The 23,728-nt window shown below is 37.4% G+C and overlaps 1 protein-coding gene across 7 annotated transcripts in view; it reads left to right on the top strand.

Moving 5' to 3' along the window:
* Dg (Dystroglycan) overlaps nt 1-23,728 on the top strand; it is a 542,469-nt gene that overhangs the window by 436,279 nt on the left and 82,462 nt on the right. For all 7 annotated transcript variants that reach the window (XM_065231765.1, XM_065231766.1, XM_065231770.1 and 4 more), the window contains one exon: nt 20,104-20,680. In XM_065231765.1, the coding sequence (XP_065087837.1) occupies nt 20,567-20,680 (114 nt within the window). In that variant the 5' untranslated portion in view covers nt 20,104-20,566. The remainder of the gene's footprint in view (nt 1-20,103; nt 20,681-23,728) is intronic.

Here is a 23,728-nt window from a genome sequence, read left to right on the forward strand (position 1 = left end):
GAGGGACCTTCAATTAGTGCGATGGAAACCAATAATGGCTTGTGATAAATTATCGGATATACGTGTTGATGTTGAGATTGTGTACATAGCGATGAGAATTAGAGCACTTTGTAGAGCATGACCAAGATGCAAATGAAATGTCTGAGGATCCATTATCACAAACTCAGTAGGAGATAAGCGCATGCCGCAATACTTTGTGCTCTATCGTGGAATTAGCATTTCTTCACAATAAGCGCAATGACATCCGTTGAGTGGGTAGAGCACGTATTTTGTTATCTAAGCATAAATTCAAATGATGATATTGTGAAATTATTAAGTACTTGAGTTCCTTACGGGTGCACAACTACTAAAATTGACTGTTATCAATATCATTATGAATAATTTTAATCGTAAAATAAAAATTACATCATTTAGGGGAAATGGCTCTTATGTAGGCCTATGTATCTAAAAATTGGGCCCATCGATAAAAAAAAACTCATGTCCTTAAATGTTTCTAAGAACAATGCGTAAACTGGACAATACACACTGATATTTTTGTGGATGCCAGCGAAAAATTGTCAAACAATTCTATCCTTCGAAATTTATGTATGGGCCCAATATTAGGGAAATAGAATTGCTAAAGTTTCAGAAATTTTACAGTAGAAAATGTAATGCTTGCACAGAAAACCAATATTTTGAATTCTGTTGAGAGGTCAATCATTTCACAATGATGATTATAAACAGTCATCATCTGATTTACCGGTCCAAATTTAGCGTAATTGGTCCGATGGCGATCTACTGCGAACAAGTGTCGATTGCGTAATTGTTGGGAAGGTGCATACAAATTTAGTCTTGACAATAGATCAGCTGAGTCCACCTGTAAAAAAACATGTATTTCATTGTGAAACACATTCATATCGTTATCGCTTCCTATTTCTAAAAATAACTTCATGTCATCAGCATATATAAGTACCGTAAAACGGGGTAACATTGATAGTTTTGTAAAGTATATTCTAAATATTTTTTACAACAGAGGCATTCCACGAAGGTTCGCAAATCGATCCTGACCGATCATTTCCAATTACGCTGAAACTTTGCACAGTTGTTCCTTTTTAGTAAAGGCGCCATTTTGTGCTCTCAGTTTTTTATATTGAATTACGACTACTTTTTGAAAAGGGCCTGTGTAAAAATAGTACTAATGAGTTTAAAAATATATATTGCCGAAACGCTTTGTTCGATTGATTTGGGGTCTAGAGCAAAGTTGTAGATATTATTTTGGCAATTGTGTAAAAAATATACACTGTAAAAAATTTCGTTTGTATCAATGAAAAAAATTATATTTATTATTAAAAAAGTTAATTTCTCAAAAAGTACATTTTTGAAAACTTTCGTTTTAAGCCTCATTGAAGCTCATAATGTTTGCTACTAATTGGCAAAGTTTGGTGATGGTAAACTCAAAAAAGTTATGGTTTTTTGAATATTTCACGATTTTTACATTTTCATTAAAAACACATTTTTTTTAACCGTGTATATTTTTTCAAGAATTGCATTTTAATTTTGCACAACTTTTCGGAAGACACCATAGCAATCAAGCAAGCCGTTTTTGCAATGTATTAAAATGTTTATTTTATAACCGCTTTTCTACACAGACCCTATCGGAAAAGTAGTCGGGGCTCGCTATTACAATTTGTAATAGCGAATCCCGACTACTTTTTTTATTTTAAAATCTCAACTTAAATCCACAAAATACATTTATCTGCTCTTTTTTACTTTTCTTTTATTCGAAAACCTTATGGACAAATGATACATAATTTATTTTCATTGTAATACACTTACTTTCTATTTTTATTTACATTACTTCTTAAATACATCGAATATTTTGGCATCATTATCATTACAGTTTGAGTATCGTTTGGCTTTAATTTTATTTTCTGATACAGGAATGAAAGAATGAAACTTTTGAGTTCCTTGAATTATTTTTGCATTATTATATTGCTCGTTGAGGTGTGAAGCCATACTTTTCCTTCATGTTTTCTAAAACTTCTTTCAGTTCATTCACTTCGTCAGCCTCAGGCTCGAAGTTGAAAAGATTCTTTCTAATACCTTCGTTGATTTCACGGTGCTTCTTTTCGGGGTAGTGGATGTAGTTGAGTTTTCCCACGTCTATCGGTGATACCTGGATTCCTGCAATGCCTCGGTTGAATATCTCGATGTTGACTGGTTGATTAAATTCTTGGTACGATTGAACTGAAGTAACTGATGTCATTGATGGTACAGTTGTAAGGCTTTCACAGCTCGGTACGACAGGTACTATCACTGTAGTTGGCATCTTTGAACTTCCGGCAACATGCTGTTCCTCGTTTGAGATGAAAAGAGCTTGTTTATCAACACGAAGACGACAGGACGTGCAAATGCGAAAACCAGTATTCAATCCTGATGCTGCAGAATATCCAATCGATTTTAATTTCTGGATGGTAATATTCGAAATATTCCTCAGCTCTTTCGAGCACTTGACTTCCTCGAACGGCCGAATGCACCTGATAAAACATGCTCGTTCACTAATGTTGCTTCCTGTATTAAAAAAATTAAAAATAATATTCTTTAAAAATGATTTCATTGAAATACAACTGAAGGTTATGCTTACCTTTTAACCAAATGGTGTTACACTTATTTCCTATGATAACTTTTTAAGATGTATGCGGTAAAAAGCAATCTTTGTGATCAACTGCTTGTAACTATATAAGATATTAATGGAAATACCTTAAACTACAATATGGAACCAATGTTTCTTATTTGGAAAAAGCACAGCGAGTAAATTTATTCTTTATATTATACTATCAAAGTTACCCGCATTATCAAAAATACCCCGGTTTACGGTACTCTCATATTTTTTTTTAAATAAGTGAGATGTCATTAATGTACAAAATAAAAAGAAGTGGACCTAGGTGCGAGCACTGGGGAACCCCTAACGGGAAATGAATTGGCTTAGATGTTTTCTAGTTGAATCTTACAATTTGTTGGCTATCAACTAAATACGACTTAATCCAGGTGAGGAGCTTCATCTCAATTTCCATTTTTCTAATTTAAAAATCAGCACTGGAGATATCAATTCTGTCAAACGCTTTGCTGAAGTCCATATATTAGGGCTGGTAGCGAGTCACTTTTTAGTGACTTGGTCACTTTTTTCAAGCCAGCCACTAAAAAGTCTCATATTTTTAAGGCCAAGTCACTAAAGTCACCTTTTCTTGTAATCAGTCACTACTTTAAACTTTTTTAGCGTGAATTTATTTTAAGATTGATCATTCTTTGCTTTGTGACGTTTAATCGTCTTTCCCTATCTTCAGGGTGTCTACTCATCTTTCTAAATAAAATTAGCTGAGTTTTCCAGAACATTAAGAAGTTTTTTTAAGAAGTTCTAAGTACCTCAGAAAAGCTAGATCTAGATATCTTTGGGGAATTTCAAATCTTTTGGAGCAGTTTAAAGATCTATAATCGTAAATTTAGAAAAATTCAGGATAGTTCCAAATTCAGATAGTTAGAAAAATTCCGATTCAAGGATGTACAGACGCCTTCAGATAAATTATGAAAACTTTAAAAATATTTCAGGAACTTCACAGAAGCCCAGAGAATTTCCGGGAAATTTAAAGGTGTTTACGGGAATTCCATTTATTTCCGAGCAGAACTGAGATCCTCTAGAGCTTTAGGGAAGCTTCGGGAACATCAAGACAGATTAGAGAATCAAAGGGCACTTCAAATAATTTCAAGGAACTGTAGAAACCTTAAAAAAGTTTCGAGAAATTCCGAGAGAATTTCTGGAACGTGATGAAAATAATATAAACATCCGAGAAACGTGGGAGTATTTTAATGGTGTTATATCGTGGAGATTTCACGAACTTAAAAAAATGCGAAAATTTAGCTTAGTTGATTAGAGATCATCAACAAAGATCCATTAATTTAAAAAAAAAATGCGAGAACTTTTAGCAAGCTTCAAAGAAATCCAGAGAACTTCTAATACATTTAGATATTTTTAAATGGTTTCATGATATTCAGTGAAGTTGCAAGTACTTCGAGGACGATCAGATAGCTTCAGAATAATCCCATTAACTTAAGCACTTTTCAAGCGACTTACGGAGTTCCGTGGAATTATGGGGTATTCCAAGAATTCTATGATTGATCCGAAAACGTCAGAAGCGTCAGGGAATTATGAATATAGGGGAAATGGCTCTAATGTTGGCCTAAGGATCTAAGATTGGGCCCATCGCTAAAAATCTGCTATTTATCAATTTTATCTAGATGAACGCGTCATTGGAACGATACTAATGGATATTTTTGGTCACTATTGAAAATTTAGTCGAATGCCGAATTTATATATGGGCTCAAATTAGGGGAATTTAGGCCAACATTACATCCATTTTCCCTATGTATCAGAAAATTTGAAGGATTATCAAACAAATTTAGAGAACTTCATTTAATTTCAGTAAAAATGCGGGTTCTTAAAAAATACTGATAAATTCAGGGCAGTCTAGCGAACTTTAAAGGAAATCCAATAATCGTTTAGGCAGTTATAATACCACCAGTAGAGTCTAGACTATTGAAAAAGTTTTAAATTAGGGCCAATAATTTACGTTTCATGAACTTCAGAAAAATGTTGAGAACTTCGGAGAAAACCATAGAACTATATCAATTATGTCATTCTAATTCCATGAAAATTGCGGGAGCGCAAAAGTTCCAGAAATTTTAAATCTTCACAGAAGGACAGTGATCTTCAGAAACATTTCGAGAACTTCATAGAAATCTATGGAGCTTAAGAAGAGATCCGCGAACTTCAGGAATTTGTATGAACATCAGCAGAATGAGGGAGCATTTGAAAAAAGTTTAGTAAGCTTAAAAAATTGGAAGAATTTCAGGGGAAGGTCAGTTAAATTAGTGAAAATTTAAGGCAGTTCCCAGATTTTCAGATAACTTCAGATACGTTAAAAATTTAATTCTTCCCATGAGTTTAGAAGTTCAGTGAAGTTTTAACATTTTTAGCATGGTTCAATTAAATTCAGCGCAGTACAACAAGCTTCATGAACTGAAAAAAAAACTTTAGAGAAGTTTTCAGAATGTCAGAAAAGAACAGAGAACCTCAGAGCAGCTCCGTTATCATTAGAGAAGTCACATAAATTTTAGAGAAGTTTAGAGAACTTCAGTGAATTTTTAAACCTTTATAAAAGATCTATGATCGCTAGAAAAATTGAGGAAACTTTAGGAAGTCCTATAAAGTTCAGGGAAGTTTAAGAATTTAATGAAAAGTATTGTGAGCATCAGGCAAAAAACAACTGCAAAGCAATTTCATTAACTTCAGGACAAATTTGGAAACTTTCAAGTAGTTCTGAAGATCTCAGAATAGTCCATTCTGATTTTCATTGAAATATACCTAAGCTTCGAATTCAATTTTCTTTTAGTTTTCCTCGCAAATATCTTGAAATTCACCACAATAAGAAACCCTTTGATTAGCCTCCCAAAATTTAAACTCATTTGGAAAGAAACTGACCTGGCACAAACTATTCGAAGTTTATATGGAAATTACTATGGGATAACCAAACTTTTTGTTCATTGTCTTCTACCCATTTTCCATATTGCTTTTTCGAAAATTTCAATAACCATTCTTACGGGAAATTTTCTAAGCTACAACTTTGCCCAATATCGTTTTTCAGCCAAATGTCAAATTATATTGTTATTAATTGTTAAGAGCTTGATAATCTTATGGCATGATCAAGCAGCTGTTCTGTGGGCAACACTGTATTCTACAGTGTGACATAGTAGCCATGATTTTCGTCCTCTATTCTATGCGCCATAAACACCAATGTTGCCTGCTGAACAGTTGAATGAGCATAATCATAAGACATCAGTGACTTGAATCATTAATAACTTTTGTTCCTTACTTTTGATTGAAAAGTGGTTTTCACCAAAGTTGTAGTTGAGAAAATTTTCTACAATTACTGTTATCATTTTTAAAAGCAGAGTGATGTGGTGAATTGTTAGATAGTAATGAAAAAAAACATAAGTTTTCACATAGTAATTAACATATAAACTTGAAATGGTTTGTGCCAAATCAGTTTCTTACTAAAGTAGTTCAAATTTTGGGACGCTAAGCAGGACCCAATTTGGAACCGTTTAAGGGGTAACGCCTACCTGCAAGACCGAAAAAAGCGAAAGTGTGGATTTTTTTTTTCTCGAAAACGACGCAACATATTGAAAATCGGTTTTCTGCCGTTTATTGAACACACATTAAATGGTACATTTATCAGTCGATGCTGTAAAAACGAGGTCCTGGTGCCCCGCACGGCTGCTCCCCGTGGACGATGTTCTAAAAAACGCTTTTTGCGGTGCCAACTGCGGTTTGTGATGTAACCATCTGAAATAAAAAAAAACCATGTCAAATCGTTAAGCATGTGTTAAACTAGTCCTTGATCGTTCGGTTTTTTTTTTTAATTTTTTTTGACAAAATGGCGGCCTTGCAAAGTTGAAGTGCCGATTTTTTATCCTTAAAATTTGTCTTTGATCGGCTGTAAAAAATCGAAATTAAATGATAGACGCAATTCGAACGATCGTGGACTGCACAAAATAGTACTGAATAGAAATCAAAACGAATCGGACGAATCGAATGTATGCATTTCGAGAAATTTTTGGCACCGGTTTTGAAAATATGATTCCGAGATAATCGCGTTTAAAGTTTCAAGCTGGGTTTAGTCCACTATAAGTGAATATTTTTGTACGTCGCATAACTTTCACAATTTTCATCGGATCAACTTGATCTTTTGAGGAAATATTCTTGACTTTGTATACTTTCGATTAGGACAATAAAAAAATCGATTTTTTGAAAGTTTGCAGGTAGGCGTAACCCCTTAAGCACTGTGGAGCGAAAATTTCAAATTTTGCATCAGCCTAGTAGACACCCTTGACAAACACCGTGGGTTTGGTCATAAACTTTCTATTGAATCTTTCGCTTTAAAGGTTCATATCGTACATATGTCTTTATGAGATATTTGTTGAATAAGTCTAAAACATCAAACATTTAGAAAAACTACTTTTCTTCTCTTAGGTCACATTTTTGGTAACTATTTTTACAACTATAAGTCACTATTTGGTCACTTATTTCTTCAATATGGTCACTAAAATCACTATTTTTGGCAGCAGTGATCACTACTAGCCCTGATATATAGAGCTTCTACTTGGTTACCTCTGTTCATTGCATTTAATACGAAGTCCACAAATTCCAAAAGGTTTGTGGTGGTTTAACGGCCTTTAAAAAAACGGGTACACGACGTTAGGCATACGGACGTTAGGCATACGGACGTTAGGCATACGGACGTTAGGCATACGGACGTTAGGCATACGGACGTTAGGCATACGGACGTTAGGCATACGGACGTTAGGCATACGGACGTTAGGTATACGGACGTTAGGCATACGGACGGTAGGCATACGGACGTTAGACATAATGTACGGTAGGCATAATGGACGTTAGGCATAAAGGACGTTAGGCATAATGGACACTAGGCATAATCTACCCGATGAATTCCAGAAGGATGATAATGAGGACCGTCTATTGATTGCTGACATCGGTGACAATAATGAAAGAGTCTTAATTTTTGGGACTCATGAAAACTTGCGACGTCTTGGACATGCAAAGTACTCGGTTGCAGATGGTACGTTTGCCACAGTTCCTTGTTTGTTTCGGCAACTCGTCTCTGTTCATGGAAGTATCGCTCCCTCACATCAGCAGACGGTTCTGCTAGTATTCATTCTGATGACAACAACAACATAATCGTTGTATCGAAAACTATGAGTAAATCCTGGAAGCAACAGGTATGTTTTTTGTTATTGAATGAAAAACCACAGAATTTCATGAGCTGTTCTTTGGCATCATCTTTTATTCAACTTTAGCTGTTTTTTTGTTATTGAATGAAAAATCACAGAATTCACCATTCTTTATTTCATGAGCTGTTCTTTGAGGAAAACCTTTTCTTCATTTCCGGGGAACTTCGAGATTAATTGCTTTTGTAAACAAACATTTCATTTGAAGATTTCTCGCGAATTGAAGCTCAATCTCAAAACCTAACAACACAAACAGGTTGATGAATGGTTCCTCTATCGTTTGGTATAGTTTGTTCACAAGATTTTTCTTTTATTCACGAGAAATCAGCGATTGATATGTTTTTTTTTTTTTCAAAAGCAATTACGCCCAAATCTCAAAGTTCTCCAGATTTGCAATATTTGTGTAAGAATATATTACAACAAATGTGTGCTTTATTATTTCTCGATGCGATTGATTTCAAGATGTAGTAAAAAACTATGCTGAGTTTTTATTGCCAGATTACTTAACCGCTATCGCCAGGGATGGAAAATCATTTATATTCATTTCGTGCATTCATCTACATTCATTTGCCTCTAACTTTTTTCATCAACAGAATTGCCGTAAAATAGTGTTTGAGGCTTTTGTAGGCTTTGATATTAGCTACATTTTTTAAGAACAACTCAAATCTCTATCTCTTATGCATCATGAATCAGAGCGATAAGAACCCACCATTGTTTTTCTGTGAATGTAAATTGCATTCACTGAAAAACAATAACGTGTTCTGCCAGCTCTATTTCGTCATGCATAAGAGATTCAGATTTTAGTTATTATCAAAAGTTGTAGTTAATATCAAAAGCTACAAAAGTTTCATAAATTATTTTACGGTATTCTGTGGATGAAAAAAGTTAGAAGCAAATGAATGTCAATGAATGCACAAAATGAATGTAAATGATTTTCCATCCCTGGATACCGCTACTAATCTTGGATCTATGTAAATAGGTAGTTACGTCACTTATGATATGATAAATAATGGATTTCATTGTTTACCATGCTCCAAACATGTTTCTAGAGTTGCACAGCAGCAAGGTATTTTATGCTTAACGTATATTATGCCTAACGTCCATTATGCCTAATGACTTTATGCCTAACGTCCATTATGCCTAGCATCCGTATGCCTAACGTCCGTATGTCTAACGTATTTATAATGGGATACACTCTAAAAAAAACCTTGTTGTGCACTAGTTATTCTTTGTTTTATTTGGCCAAAAACGTTTTATTTATAATTGATTCGAAGAGTTTTGGACTGCACAAAATGATAGCAATCCGATGATAACTTCGAATATCGGGTATTAAGTAGAATATTTTCCATTCCTTCGGGAATATACCGGATTCAAGTGACATATTAAACAGCCAGAATAAAGGGGTTGTGATTTCAGTTGCTAAGTTTTTCATAAAAATAGGTGGGATTTCATCTGGTCCTGAACCTTTAGTGGCATCCAAATCTCGTAGTCCATTCCATTTGTCATTTTGATGGAAAGCTGCACGATTTCATTTTAGTTTTGACGTAATTGAAGAAGTTTCTTGGACATGATTTAATTTCATTCTCAGGTTTTTTGGTGTACTCAGACAGTGCCAAAGAAATTGCATAATTAAGTTGATCACGAATACTTAAATACTTATCGAGATTATCACGATTTTTATGTTTTCTGTATATTTTGTGAGCAAAAAGTTTATTATGATTATTGAACCAAACCGGATGCTTGGAGAAATAATTGCGTCGTCTCCTTTTCAATAGAATTTCCTCGTGAATTACGTCAAACAAAATTTTATAAAAAAAACCTCCACTGCACATTCAACATTTATCTGATCCTTTAAAATGGTTTTTCAAGTTACTCCATTGAATTTATTTTTAATATTATCATAATTAGCATTCTTGTAGTCGAGCACATTTTCATACTCACTGTCGTTGGGGTGTTGACTGTCATGAACAAATATAGAATACTCGATTGCTGTGTGGAATGCTTCATTCTTCCATAAAGGAGAAATAGATTTACTTACACAGAAATCTTCATGTATATTCGTTAACAAGAAATCTAGAAAACAATTCTGTTGGTTTCTTACATGGTTTATTTGGTTTAATCCTAAAAACGCCATTTTTTCAAATATAAATTGTAATGTTTCGTTTTCACCAACGACTGGGAGAAAAAAAATCGCATTATCTGAATCAGGAATAAAATACGATTTCTTCAGCTATTTGGAAGAAGTTGTCATACAAGCGTAGTCTGGGGGGAAATAGACTGTGGCGAAAATATGAGTTTCACCAGCTATATTTGTCTTTACCCACACAAAATGCTTGATTAGCAGGATGCATGAAAAAGATCGTGTGATTCAAGTTCGATATACCTCGTTATATCGTGTACCTTTCACAACTTTTGCGGGAATTTCCTTAGACAATGACATCAACCTTACTCATCCCTCAATTTGTCATCGGCGGAGTACGCTGGGATACCCCAGCATCTGACCACAATTTTGCGTCAGTTACAGGAATCTTCCGAATAGCGCGATGGGTAATTCCGTCCTCCCACCGCAATTTATCGGTTGTCCTCGTGATTAGGACCAACCATAAACTCGTCAGAAAATCAGCTCAATTGGTTGGAAAACAGCCACGTTATTCGCGGGATTCCTGTATTGCTTTACACAACTTCTCGAAACGGACCAACGCACGTGAATAAGCGAGTGTATGTAAGCTTACTTCAACTTCCAACAAACCGCCAGTGAGTCCAGTGAGCTAGCGCTAGGTAAACAAATCATGCACTCACCGGTCGTCAGTCATCGTTGGTCAACCTTGGACCGATTGTCTAACTGACTTTAAGCAGAGAAGTTGTGGGGTTTGTTGCTTGCTTACACAGTCGGCCAGCGTTTGTATATGAAATGAAATGGAAAAGATAAATATTTTCCTGTTTGTCCATCGGTTTCTGCTGTCATTTCCTTGACATGATTGAAACAAGAAGCAGTTCAGTAGGAACTCACGAGTGCGCTTTCAAGTAACTTATATTATCGTAACGGAAAGTCGGAACATTTTCCAGAACTAGATTACTAGATATGTTCTGCCATGACAACGTGACTGCGACATACGAGTAGAGGATTAAATCATCCCGGCGCACAGATCGGACGGACATCCTTCAGAAAGCCAAATGGTAAACAGAGCCGATTGAAATCAAATTCCTACGTATGGATCACCGCAGTTCTGCTGTCCGATTTTTTTTTTCAAAGCAGCAAGAACGGTGGTGGTAATTGAGCCCGCGTCACCACCCAGGAAGTATCACTGCCACCACGAGTAGAGACATGTGATGACTAGCAACTGCACGGTCATTTATCCCATCTCACATTTCTCGCGGCGCTTAGCTAATGAGAGTGCACGGACGGGGCGCGAAATCAAGCACACACAATCTATAGATAACGACGACCGGGTGTGGACTACACACTACCCTTTTCCAGCAATCATCGATCAGCATCGAATTTCCAATGGTGATTGGATGGTAAACACATGCTTGTTCAGGGGCAATCGTCGAGTTTGCAGTTGCATGCGACTGAACTGATTGACTTTATTGGCTGTTTCGTGAATGTTTGCTTTGCTGATATTGAAATTTGAAATTGACTATTTTAAACAACATTTAAATTTAATTCTATGGAAAGCTTACAACTCGATGATTACAATCATTGAAAATATCACCAAGACATTAAGTTAGATTTTTTTAAATATTAAAGGAGATGATGATGATTCGTAAAATAAATATGCAATCAATGTTTCGTCTAAGAACTAGACCAAGGGGGAAGTGTTCACTCGACAATCGACAAAAGCAGGGCACTCTCGATCGTCTGTTTACTCTGCAGCAACCAGTGTGTGGTCCTCTCCATTGTTCTTCTTCAGCCGTTCTTTCAGTCGATGCGTCGTCGACTTTGGAAAGCAACCGTTTCGTGATGAATGTGTGAGTGCTGACCACGTTTTGCGTCTATTGCTGCAATGGAAGCGCTCTGCCCCGGTTGCCCATACTGCCAAACAATGAAACCACTGAAAGCGGATCCCGTTGTGATGGAGAAGGCTTGTTGGATAGCGGAAGATAAAGTGTTTATTGTGTATCTTTTGACTGTAGTTTCAGGATGTGTTGTATGATGAATAAGAATCCTCGGCTCTGTTAAAATAATTCAATTGAGCCTCATAAGATAAATTAATAAACAAAAAAAATAGACCAAGGGGTTTAATATGATGGGTCAGCAGACTGAATATTAAAGAAAGACGTAGTCCTACGTCAAAACAGACACATAATTAGATTACATGCAGGGTTGTTAATAACGTTATCGTGGATAACGTCATTAACAACTCTAGTTAATGTCAACACATTCAGTACCCTTTATTTTTGACGTAGAACTACGTCTTTGTCGACTATACTGGGGTGCAAATCAAAAATATGTGTGGTGAAGGAGTGTTAGGTTTTGAACGCTTGTAACTTTGTCATTTATAGATGAAATTAAGATCCAAATACGCCAATCGATAGGATTGCTAAAAATAAATATTTTTCCAATTTTTCTTTAATTAAACTTTTGAAAATGTACAAATGATAATTTTATCACTGTTTTCATGAAATATTTTTTTGGCACTAAGAGCAGAAAAGTGTCAAATTTCAACATCGCTTTAATAACATAATGGCCTACTTTTCTAACTAAAATAACAGTGTCGAAAAGTGCTACTTTTCATCACCCAGTGCCGAAAAATTCTACCTTTCGACACTCTTTTGAGTGCAAAATAGCTATTTATGCAACATTTTACAAAATGAAGATTTTTTCAGCACAAGTCGAGGCTTGCCGAGTTGGAAAATTACTACGAGTGCTAAAAAAACATCAATTTTTCAACTAGTTCTACTTTTCGACACTCTTTGAGTGCAACAAATGTAGATTTATTGAACTCAACCCTGTTATTTTAGTTAGGAAAAGTAGACCATTTTGGTATTGAAAACTAAGACCCTTGCTGAAAAAATCTTATTTTTGCAACTTATTGCATAAATAGCTATTTAGGGTACATGTCCCTAACCTCGGTCTAATATCCCAACTAACAATTTTCGCAATGTAAACGCTTTACTCATTTCATTTATAAAGCCTCAAGCTGTATTTAAATGTTACACGATATGAGGAAACCTTTACTCAACTTCTATACAAGCAAATCTGGCGAACTTAGTCAGCTAATTATGGCTGTTGGGAGAGTTGTGACAAGCTCTTATTGCATATCCATTAACGCTTCTATACAGCTGTTATCCTGCTGTTTAGTTGTATGTGAACTTGAAAGGCGCTTATTCAACCTTTTCCCGGTTATCCAATAATCACTACACAGCATTGTCTTGAAGCCGGGTTAAATATTATTTACGCTTTTTTTGTTGGAGGAATTGAATTGATTGAGTTTATTTTGCTGTGCGAATCAAATTATTCGAAATTAGTTATAAGCACACCTCCAAATTATTTACCATGCACCGGAACCTGGAATCGAACGCGAGACGACCGTATTGGCAACCTTGACACCACCAACTTCGCTACGCCAAAACTTTGAACTGACGTTAACAAATATACATGACTTTCTACAATAATACCGTTGAGTAGAGGCTTTACAATAGTGCACATGAATCACTTTTCTCGACTAGTTACTTCAGCTTTGTAAAGGAGCAGATTAAAAGCTGCACAACTCTAAAAATAAACCTAAATAGTTTACTGTAAAAATGCTTCCAAAGTAGCAGTAACACAGTTTATTCGCTGAGTACAGGTTGTTTAGTTGCTGAAAAAGCACTTTTGATGTTTATGTTATTCATCAAGAGTGATTGGTTGTGTAGAAGCCATGAAATGAGTAATATCAACACAGGTAGGGAAAATTCTCCTCTACCCGATTGTGTTTTAGGTTTGCGAATGAAGGTTTCGGTTCGCGAGAAAATGGCCTTACAAGGTTTGTTTACAAAATGGAGTAAAGGCCATTTCAATTTTGGGTCTTGATATATTCACTTTGTTTGCTTTGTTTTGCAGCTACAAGTTGAAAGTTGATTAGTCTGTGAATAGAAGTGACATTAGCGTTTACTGGCTGATGTTATTCAGTGAGACTGATGAATTGAATAATGGTTGTGAGAAAGTTGAGTAAACGCTCTCCAAAACTATTTTGCTAGCTTCTGCTTGTAGCTGTATCTGCAACTTTTTTTCAGCTACTTTACAGCACAATGCTGGAAAAGTTGGCTTATAAAGCTGAAAATGTTAGTTGGGATGACGCCTTCAATTACATTGTATGCCGTATCATGCGTAATAATTGAGCTGCAGTTGTTATTTTACTGCCAATAAGCGAGCTTACATATTTTTATTATTTGGATATTAATTAAGCAAGACTGAAAATTGTAAAACTCACCATTTTAACAGGAAAACTTTCGAGGTACGTGGATGTAATGTCAGTCTACTGTACTCAAATTGGGTCTATAAATGGATGCAACATGGACCTATCAAAGATGACCCTCGATCTACAAAGGTCCGGCATGTGAAATCGCGCTACTTTTTCACTCCTTATCATTCATACGTAACCACATTGTTGACGTCACTTACACTTCTTGCGTAAGAAATGATGAGTAAGAAAGAGACATTGTTTTCTTCGCGGTTGATCCAAATAACATAAACCACGATGCTTTTAGAATCAACATAAAAGCCAAATAGATCATCTCACAACCACACACGCTATTTCAAAACTACCCAAATTTGGGTTTAATCCACCCAGATTGGTCAAAACTGAACGTACCCAAAAATGGGTAAACTATGTTGAGAGTAACAAGTTGACAAATGAACAACATCGACATGAATCCGATCGACTTTGTTCATTTGTGAACTTGTCACTTTCAACATAGTTTACCCATTTTTGGGTAGGTTCAGTTTTGACCGATCTGGTTCGATTCTACCCAAATTTGAGTAGTTTTGAAATAGCGTGCACATATAACGAACTGTCAAGTCCATTCTAGATCAATATGTGAAATGGGCATTTTTTTTTTTAAGGCTTTATTAAAGAGATTTTTAGCCTTGAGCTAGTTCATCTCTAAAATGGGCCTATGTTCAAAATGTAAACAATGACTTTAAACGTCGATTTCTCGCAGATTAAGACTCTTTCAGGCAAACCAACTGCAGCATCTGGTAGAGTAAGTTTGTTCTATCAAATGGTGTTGTTAGTTTGCGCAGACGTGTTGAGCAATCGTGTAAACTCTGGATGAACAATAGAAAAGGGCCCATCAGCATTTGTAAACAAACCGTTCCTAAGCCCTTTACTCACAAAGCGATGGCCACCCACGCAAACCAACACCATCATCGGATAGGAGAAACTTCCACCTACACGATGATGGTGTTGGTTTGTGTGGGCAGCCTTCGATTTGTGATTAATTGGCTTTGGAACGGTTTGTTTACAAATGCTGATGGGCCCTTTTCTATTGTTGATCCAGAACTCATTATTTACATTCGGCTCATAGGACCTTATAACATGTTGCTCAAGAAGTAAAGTCCGAAGGGACCTACACGCTATTTCAAAACTACCCTAATTTGGGTAGAATCCACCCAGATCTGTCTAAACTGATAGTGCCCAAAAATGGGTAAACTGTGTTGGCAGTTACAAGTTGACAAATGAACAACATCGGCATGAATCCGATCGACGTTGTTAATTTGTCAACTTGTCACTCCCAACATAGTTTACTCAGTCTAAGAGTATGTTCACACTTAGAAATACCTAATTTTACACGTGACGGAATCCATCTTTGACATAAATGATGAGACGTAAACAAACATGTCATGTAAAATTAAATGCTCCGAGACTGAAAAGTTCGTTACTCGACGAAAAGTACGTTTAATTGAGCTGAATTTTGCGTCTATTATGACTCAATTTTATGTCAAAATTGACGCTCGTATATGTCAGTCTCAGGGCACCTAAATTTACATGAATTTTTCTAAGTGTGTATACTAATAGACTGAGTAAAACCTTTCTCGACTTTCTTCATACTCGAAACGTTTTTCTTGGAAAACCGAGGAAACTTTTATTCAGTCCTGCGTTTTTGCGAATTTGAGTAAACGGAAGTCAAATATAAGTCAAATTTGGCGGTCGTGTGCCTTATGAAGTTAAATAATTTTTTTCTAATACATACTGATTTATTCTAAATCTTATAAATTTTTTTTGAACATATCTTACCTTTCGAATAATATTATTTTTTGGAATAAAAATCACTGTCGCTGTTTCCCAATGAGTAGCAATGAATTAGTAAGTTTTAACAGAAGGTTAAACACTCTGTCCTTCAGAACCTACCGGGCAAGCACCCTCTAACACACTTCCACCAGTGATGATTACTAGAGACGCACAAGGAATTATAGTCATTAGGCATGGTTCATTTTACGCGATGACAGCAGCCAGTTTGCCTGACATAACTGATAATAGTGTTGTTAATTCTCTCAGCGGGTAGGTAACTGTAAAAGTTTATTAATGAATTGAAAAAAATCCGTTCATCAGAGACGTCTCGTGAAATGGTGTTTCTCCCCAAAGCCTATGAACAGAATCATATTTCAGTTAATTAGCTAAACATCCTACAGTGCCTTTTTGCAATTCTTAGCTTGTAGCAAATACCAAAATTACAAATCAATTCAGGGACCACTGCAATGAATGTCAACATTAGTTGGTCAAATTGTTTATTGTGTCGCCAGCATGACGAATGTAAACATTCGTGTTAGTTTTAAATGGCAGAGTTATTTACTCGCTGGCTGTTTTGCATTTCTTAACATAAGAGACATTTCTAAATACCCATATAAAATAACTCAACTGTTGGGTAGTTTTGTTTTTTTCGTGTACGGGTATACGCCCTTTTAGAAAACTAGTTCGCTTACGGACATGGAATTTTCACGCAAAGATTGACACTTGGCTACGGGATTTTTCGGAAGAGCGACCGAATAAGAAAAAAGTCGCCATGTTTCATGCATCCAGTGACGTTTCCTTATCGGATTTCCCCATAGGAGTAAAGAGTTATAGAAGCTTTGTAGACGCGAATTGACGTACCGTTTGACCATTGGGACTTTTCAGTGGAGTGAAAAGGTAAAAAAAAAATAATTTTCATAAAGGAGTAAAGAATTGTAGACTCATCGTCTACGCAAATGGTTTCACCAATACCAATATACGGTCATCATATAAATTCCGTAGGCCATAATTAAAATCACGTCCCTAAAGTTCGGCCCATAGTTTTAAAACGCAAATTGCGTTAAATCTTCTGAATCAACGACACAAGTGAAAAATGTGATATTGATTTATTAGGCTACCATGTTATAAAAAGTAAGTAAAGGGTGTCCACGATGAAATTGCCACACTATGAAATTGCTCTAACTTTTTAACCGTTGGGTAGAATTTAATGAAAATTTGGGTGGATTTAGTTCATAGTGCATTATTTACATCCTGCAAGTTTTAAAGTCCTGTGATCAAAACTCGCGGAAATGGAGTCGAAAGAACAGCTCGTGCGTGATAAAATCTTGCGCATTCATCACGAGAACAAGGATCTCTCGCATCGTTCCATCGCTAAAACGTTGGGAATCGCGAATTCCACGGTGTCGCGAGTGATTAAGCGGTTCGAGGAACGGTTGACCACCGATCGGAAGCCCAGAAGTGAAGGAAAAAGTATTCCGTACAACACCAAAAATCACAACCGCGTAGTTGGGGCCTTCAACCGAAATCCGAACGCCTCCGTTAGGGATGTGGCTAAGAAGCTGCACCTAAGCCGAAGTTTTGTCCAGAAGGCCAAAACTAAGGCTGGGCTTCGAACGTTCAAGGTACAAAAGGCCCCTAATCGCGACGAGAAGCAGAACAAGTCCGCCAAAACCCGTGCCAGGAAGTTGTACCTCAACATGCTGACGAAAGACAAACAGATCCCCGGCAACCTGTTTTTCACGGCCAAGGATAAGTTCAGCGTTCCGGAGCATGTCCGCACTCAGAAGATGTCCAAATTTGCGAAGAAATTCCTGGTTTGGCAAGCCATCTGCACGTGCGGGAAGCGGAATGCACCTTTCGTGACCCAGGACACGATGAACGGACAGGTGTACATAAAAGAGTGCCTCCAGAAGCGGCTGCTTCCTCTCCTGAAGGCCCACAACGTCCCAACAATCTTCTGGCCGGATTTGGCCTCATGCCACTACTCCAAGGACGTGCTGAAGTGGTATGCGGACAATAAGGTCAATTTCGTGCCGAAAATGTTCAACCCTCCCAACACTCCGGAGCTCCGCCCCATCGAGAAGTACTGGGCGATTATGAAGCAGCACCTTCTTAAACGACCTAAGGTAGTGAAGACAGTCGAGGAACTGAAGAAAGTATGGGTTTACATGCAAAAAACGGTTGATTCACAGGTTGTGCAGAATCTTATGGCCGGGGTTAAGGCCAAGGTGCGGGCATTTGCGTATGGACTGTAAATAAAATACGAGTAAAATGGTAAAATGAAGTTTAATAGTTATTTCTCAATCCCTGAAAATTTGATGGCAATCGGATGAAAACTCGAATTTTGCGAATCAATTTTGTGTGTGGCAATTTCATCGTGGACACCCTTTAATTTCAATTCATGAAATTAACTGGTTTTTAGATGACCATCGCAGTGTAGATTTTCGATAGTGCAATAATACCAACCCGTGGAAACTAACGATTTTAAATTGGCTTACTACTTGACTAGCCTATTGGTCCCAAGAAAACCGATTAACGTACCCCATTGTAGTCGACATTCTAGTACTACACTATGTTTGTTTTGATTCGCTATGAAAGTTTGAAAGATAAAATGAGGGGTTATTGGATTTTCCTCTGTTGCGAGGGGTGCATCGATTAGCTTGGGACCGAAGAGAGTACCAGAGCTGATCCAAAAAGTTGAGCACGTTTCTTCGGGACATCCTGGTCTTAGAGTTACCTCTATGATAATACCATAGAGGTAACTCTAAGACTAGAAGGTCCCGAAATAACGTGCTCAACTTTTTGGCTCAGCTCTGGTACTCTCTTCGGTCCCAAGCTAATCGATTCACCCCTCGAAACATAGGAAAATCCACTAACCCCTCATTTTATCTGTCAAACTTTCATAGCGAATCAAAACAAACATTGCGTAGTAGTAGAATTTCGACTAGAATGGGGTACGTTAATCGTTTGCTTGGGACCAATAGGCTAGTCAAGTAGTGAGCCAATTTAAAATCGTTAGTTTCGTATTGATTGTTGATAACACGGCAAGATCATGGCGTCTCAAAATCGAAAAATATGAAAATTTCACTCAACTTTTTCTTTGAAAAAAAGAGCAACAAATGTACAATTTGTCCCGAAAATAGGCAATTCATTTACGGATTACAATTTCACAGCAGATGGGATATTAGTTGTTCATTAATATTGTGTATTATTGCTGAATAAATTAGTTATTTGCTTCATAGACCGAAGTGAGGGGCTAGGCTGACATTACATTCCGTAACCCTACGACCAGAATTAAAAACATAAAATCTAGCATACAAACATGCCACCGCCAGATGGGACTCCGCATTAGATCTGTCTCCGATCTCAAGTCTGCTCTAATTTCGATGGCCGCACCGAAATCTTGCCAATAAATATCAAGCTGCGGTATGAATTTACTGCTGCTCTTGCTGCCAAGCTACGCTGTGATGTGGCAACTCTATAACAGTCAGACAGGAAGATGAATCTTATAAATTCTTATACATTTTATCGGTGTGTTCGTGTGCTGTAAAACTGAAAATGAATCCGAGACCCCACTAACCTACTTGACATCCAGACAGATTCCATTTCCCTCCTGACCAAGTTAATAATCAAATCGCACCTGGGATGCCTCAGATGGTTATATTGGCATTGTTCTTCTGCTTTTTAATTAACTCCATCCACCGACCACCTGACACTTACGTAGTTGGTTACATCACCTACTTGTAGCCCCAGCAGCCAAATGAGTCAGCTTCGTTACGGGCGACGCATCAAAGATCGACGACACACCACACACACACAGCATATAAATGGCCTCTTTCGATGACCCTTCTAAGCTTGAACGACCTGAGCCATAAAACCATTTGATGCTCTCACACATCTCGTTCTTGCTCATCACTATAACAAAAATGATCTCATAAAACCATTTAGTGTCAACTAATGGTAACAATCGCCATCAGCTTCTCAGTTGTGTAAAAGTGTTTTTATTTTTTAATTTTCTCATTTTTTTTTGTTTTTCATTCTCTTACAGATAATAGTAAACAAGGTCCCATCAACGAGTTGCTGCTAACAATTCGGGCATCTTTAAACAATCTCAACCAGCAACAACATAACCAGGAGACCAAAGCTCACACGCACTGTGAAGTTGCTTACCTCCATCAGTAAACTAGGCGAAGGGATGTCAGGAATCCACGTGTAGCTGTTCGACAGGCTGTGTGTATGCAGAGGAGTTTGTGTGTGGTCGTGAATATAACAACGAAACCGGTCAAGTGGCAGTGTTTGAAACAAGTGAAACCAATGCAAAAGAATCGTCAATCAATAGTGAATAAGCAAGGAAGAGAATCCCATTTTTAAGTGAATATTCAACCGTAGTAAGATAATTCAATTTTCGCATCAAGTCTACAAATAGGCAATACGGCAATAGGTGATACGCCATCGAGAAAGGGGAAGTTGGAGATATATTTCGATTTTGGAAATAGGAAACTCCAGCTACAATGAATTTACGACATCAGGAAACGTTTTGTATCATACTTTTGATATGTACCGTCAGTATTACCTTCGGGCAGGACTTCCAGTTTGCCAGCGATAAGGAGGAGGAGGAAGTGCAGGTGAGAATTTTGCAACAACGGTTTCTATTGATGTGACTCTTGAAGGGAGATATGCTGACCAAAATGTATAACTTTGTTAGGTTTGTTGGCAGATTTGGGTTCAGTACTTGTGAATAGATGGTAAAATTTCAAGGGACTTTTATGTATAATCAATTATATGCGTGATGGATTTTTTGCGTCTTTCTAAACCAAGCTGTTTCAAATAGAAGCTGAATACATGGGTATCCCATTGCACATTTAACAGTAAAAAAAATAAGTTCAAACTAGTGTTCGTTTTGTTCAAAAATTACATAAATTCTTTTTAAAAAAATAATGACGTTTTCCTGGTCGTTTTTCTAAGTAAAAATAAATTTATATAAATTACGAAACAATTTACAAGCAAAACGATGCCGTTCAGTCCAACGAAATTATCCTAATCCACCGTAATCTGAAAAAGCAATCATATCGTAAATCGTGTTACCTACTTTGGATTGCAAAACTTTCAAGAAGTATACTTCCGTTCACCTTCTCTGGGCAGGTTTTTCTCAATATCCTCAGCAAATTTTCGTCAATTCAATTTCACAAACAAAAAGTAAAGTCCCGATCCAACTTTATGCAAATACAATTCCCTTTCCGGTCCAACTCCAACCAGCTGCTCTTTTGACAGTCATCTCCTTCCACACAAAACCACCGCGAATCAGAAAACCACTAAATCAGTTTAATTGATTTACAAATCGCTCCATTCCCCGTCGTCTCCGTCTTCCTGACTGATGATGACGATTTCCTTTCTCAAATCAAACTCCATGCACCTTTGCGTTGGGCACTGACTGATTTATGAAACTTTGCGTCGTCGTGTGCCGCTGCTGGATGGAAGGGGCAATGAAGCTAATAAAACACGCTGCCGAAAAATTGTGGTGAATTTGATTGGCATTCCGATAATTGAGTTTAACAGCTTTGCTGGGTTGGGATTCGGAACTTTCCCGTTGCTGCCAATGCAATGCTGCTGCTACTGATGATGATGATCGTGATGATGATGATGAGGTAGAATTTTAAGAATGTTTCGGGAAAAGCTCACGGTGAGGTTTGCACATCCATGATAGATTAAGAACTCGTGGTTGTTATGTTTAGAAACGTAGCTCAGGATTTTTGTCTAATTGGAAACGAAGGAGCTAAGATTCTGAAATCCGCAGCGAGGGGAAATTACTCAACATTCAATTTGTAATATGATTTCATGTGTCGTATGATAAATTTAGGCTCATATCTGGCATTTTATTTTGCTGGATCTCAATGAAAAATTTGCCGAGATTCAGTTAACAAACGGGAATTTTGCCGATCAGCTATAAATCATTAATTTGGCTGAATCTTGGTAAATTTTTCACTGGGAACCAGCAAAATAAAATGCCAAGCTGCTCGGTGGTGCCCACCTGGGCATAACATCTAAGTGTGCAGAATTGAAAAAAAAAACAATATTCTGAGTCTAGGATTTTTTTTTAATATTTATTTTAGGCTAATGTCACTTTGAAGAAATTTAAGCGACAGTCACTTTGCAGAGTTCCAAACGAATTTTAAGGGGAAGAGAACAATTATTTTAGGAATAATTTCACGAGTAGGTATTCAGAGCAATTGTAAGGACAGCTCCAGGAGAACTCTATGGAAAACTCTAAGCTAGTTATGATTATAATTTCAAAATAATTCTAATGAGATCTCCATGGGAATGGAAGAGAATTCCAATTCTGATGATAATAACAATTCATATACGAGAACGATTGCAAAGGATTTTTTTTTTTCAAATAATTCTAAAAGAATGTTGAGTAGAGTTCCAAAGGAATCCCAGTCTGAGGAGTTTGCTAAAGGAATTCCTAATAAAATTCCAATTTTTAATTGAGTTTAAAGGGAATTGCGAGGTGAATTCCTTCTTAAATAGTTCCTTTGGAATTCTGAGAAGGAATCCAAAGAAATTTTGGGGAAGAATTCTAAAGAAAGCTAAAAATATATTCTGAGAGAAAAACGAAAAAATCGGTAAAAAGAAATCCTGGAAACAATTCCACACAATTTCTTAAATGAATTCGTTGGAAATTCTGGAAAAAAAATTCAGGGGAATTCTAGAAACAATTCTAATTTACTTAAAGGTCCTGTGCACCACCAGCGGTGCAAAGGGCCAACGTGAAAGACTTCCATCCTGGGCGGCTTCTCGCTTTTGCCTTGACATGGGCCCAGGTCAGATTCCTATCGACTTGCTTAATTTCCTTATTGAGGCTCTGCCGCCATGAGCCCCTGGGTCTGCCTCTGCTGCGATGTCCTGCCGGATTCCAAACCAGCCCGTTTCCGCCCCGTCGAAGTGTGCGGCCGACCCACCTTCACTTTCGCTCTCGAATTTCTGTTGCTATCGGCTTCTGATGACATCGACGATGGAGCTCGGCATTCGAGATTCAGTTGTGAGGCAACCAGGCACGAATTATATACCGCAGGCATCGGTTGATGAAGACCTGCAGCTTTTGAGTGTTCTCCGCTGATACACACCACGTCTCGCTGGCGTATAACAACACAGAATTCACGTTCGAGTTGAAAATTCGGATTTTGGTGCGTTGACTTATCTGGTTGGATCTCCATACGTTTCGTAAACTCGCAAAGGCAGCCCTAGCCTTCTTGATTCGTGCACCTATTCGCTCTTGGTCCCACCGTCCGACGCTATTTGGCTGCCAAGATATTGGAAACTTTCGACCTTCTCCACTGCTTGCCCCGCTACCGTAAAGTTGGAAGGGTTGCCCGTGTTGATATCCAACGATTTGGTCTTGTTGAAGTAGATGGTGAGACCCGCCGCAGAGGAGCGTTCGGTTAGGTCATTGAGCTTACTCTGCATATCAGAGTGCCGTTGTGCTAGTAGAGCAACATCATCAGCCAAATCGAAGTCGTTGAGATGCTCCATGGTGATAGGCTGCCAAAGCAGCCCACGGTTCGGTACACGGTCAATTGCACCCACCATGATCTCGTCGATTACGATGAGAAATAGTAGCGGTGATAGTATACATCCTTGTCTCACACCAGCGACTACCCGGATAGGGTCGGACA

Source organism: Ochlerotatus camptorhynchus, unplaced genomic scaffold (genome assembly GCF_037179485.1).
Source record: "Ochlerotatus camptorhynchus isolate MF236.1 unplaced genomic scaffold, CSIRO-AGI_Acam_v1.1 ptg000361l, whole genome shotgun sequence".
Taxonomy (NCBI): Eukaryota; Metazoa; Arthropoda; class Insecta; order Diptera; family Culicidae; genus Ochlerotatus; species Ochlerotatus camptorhynchus.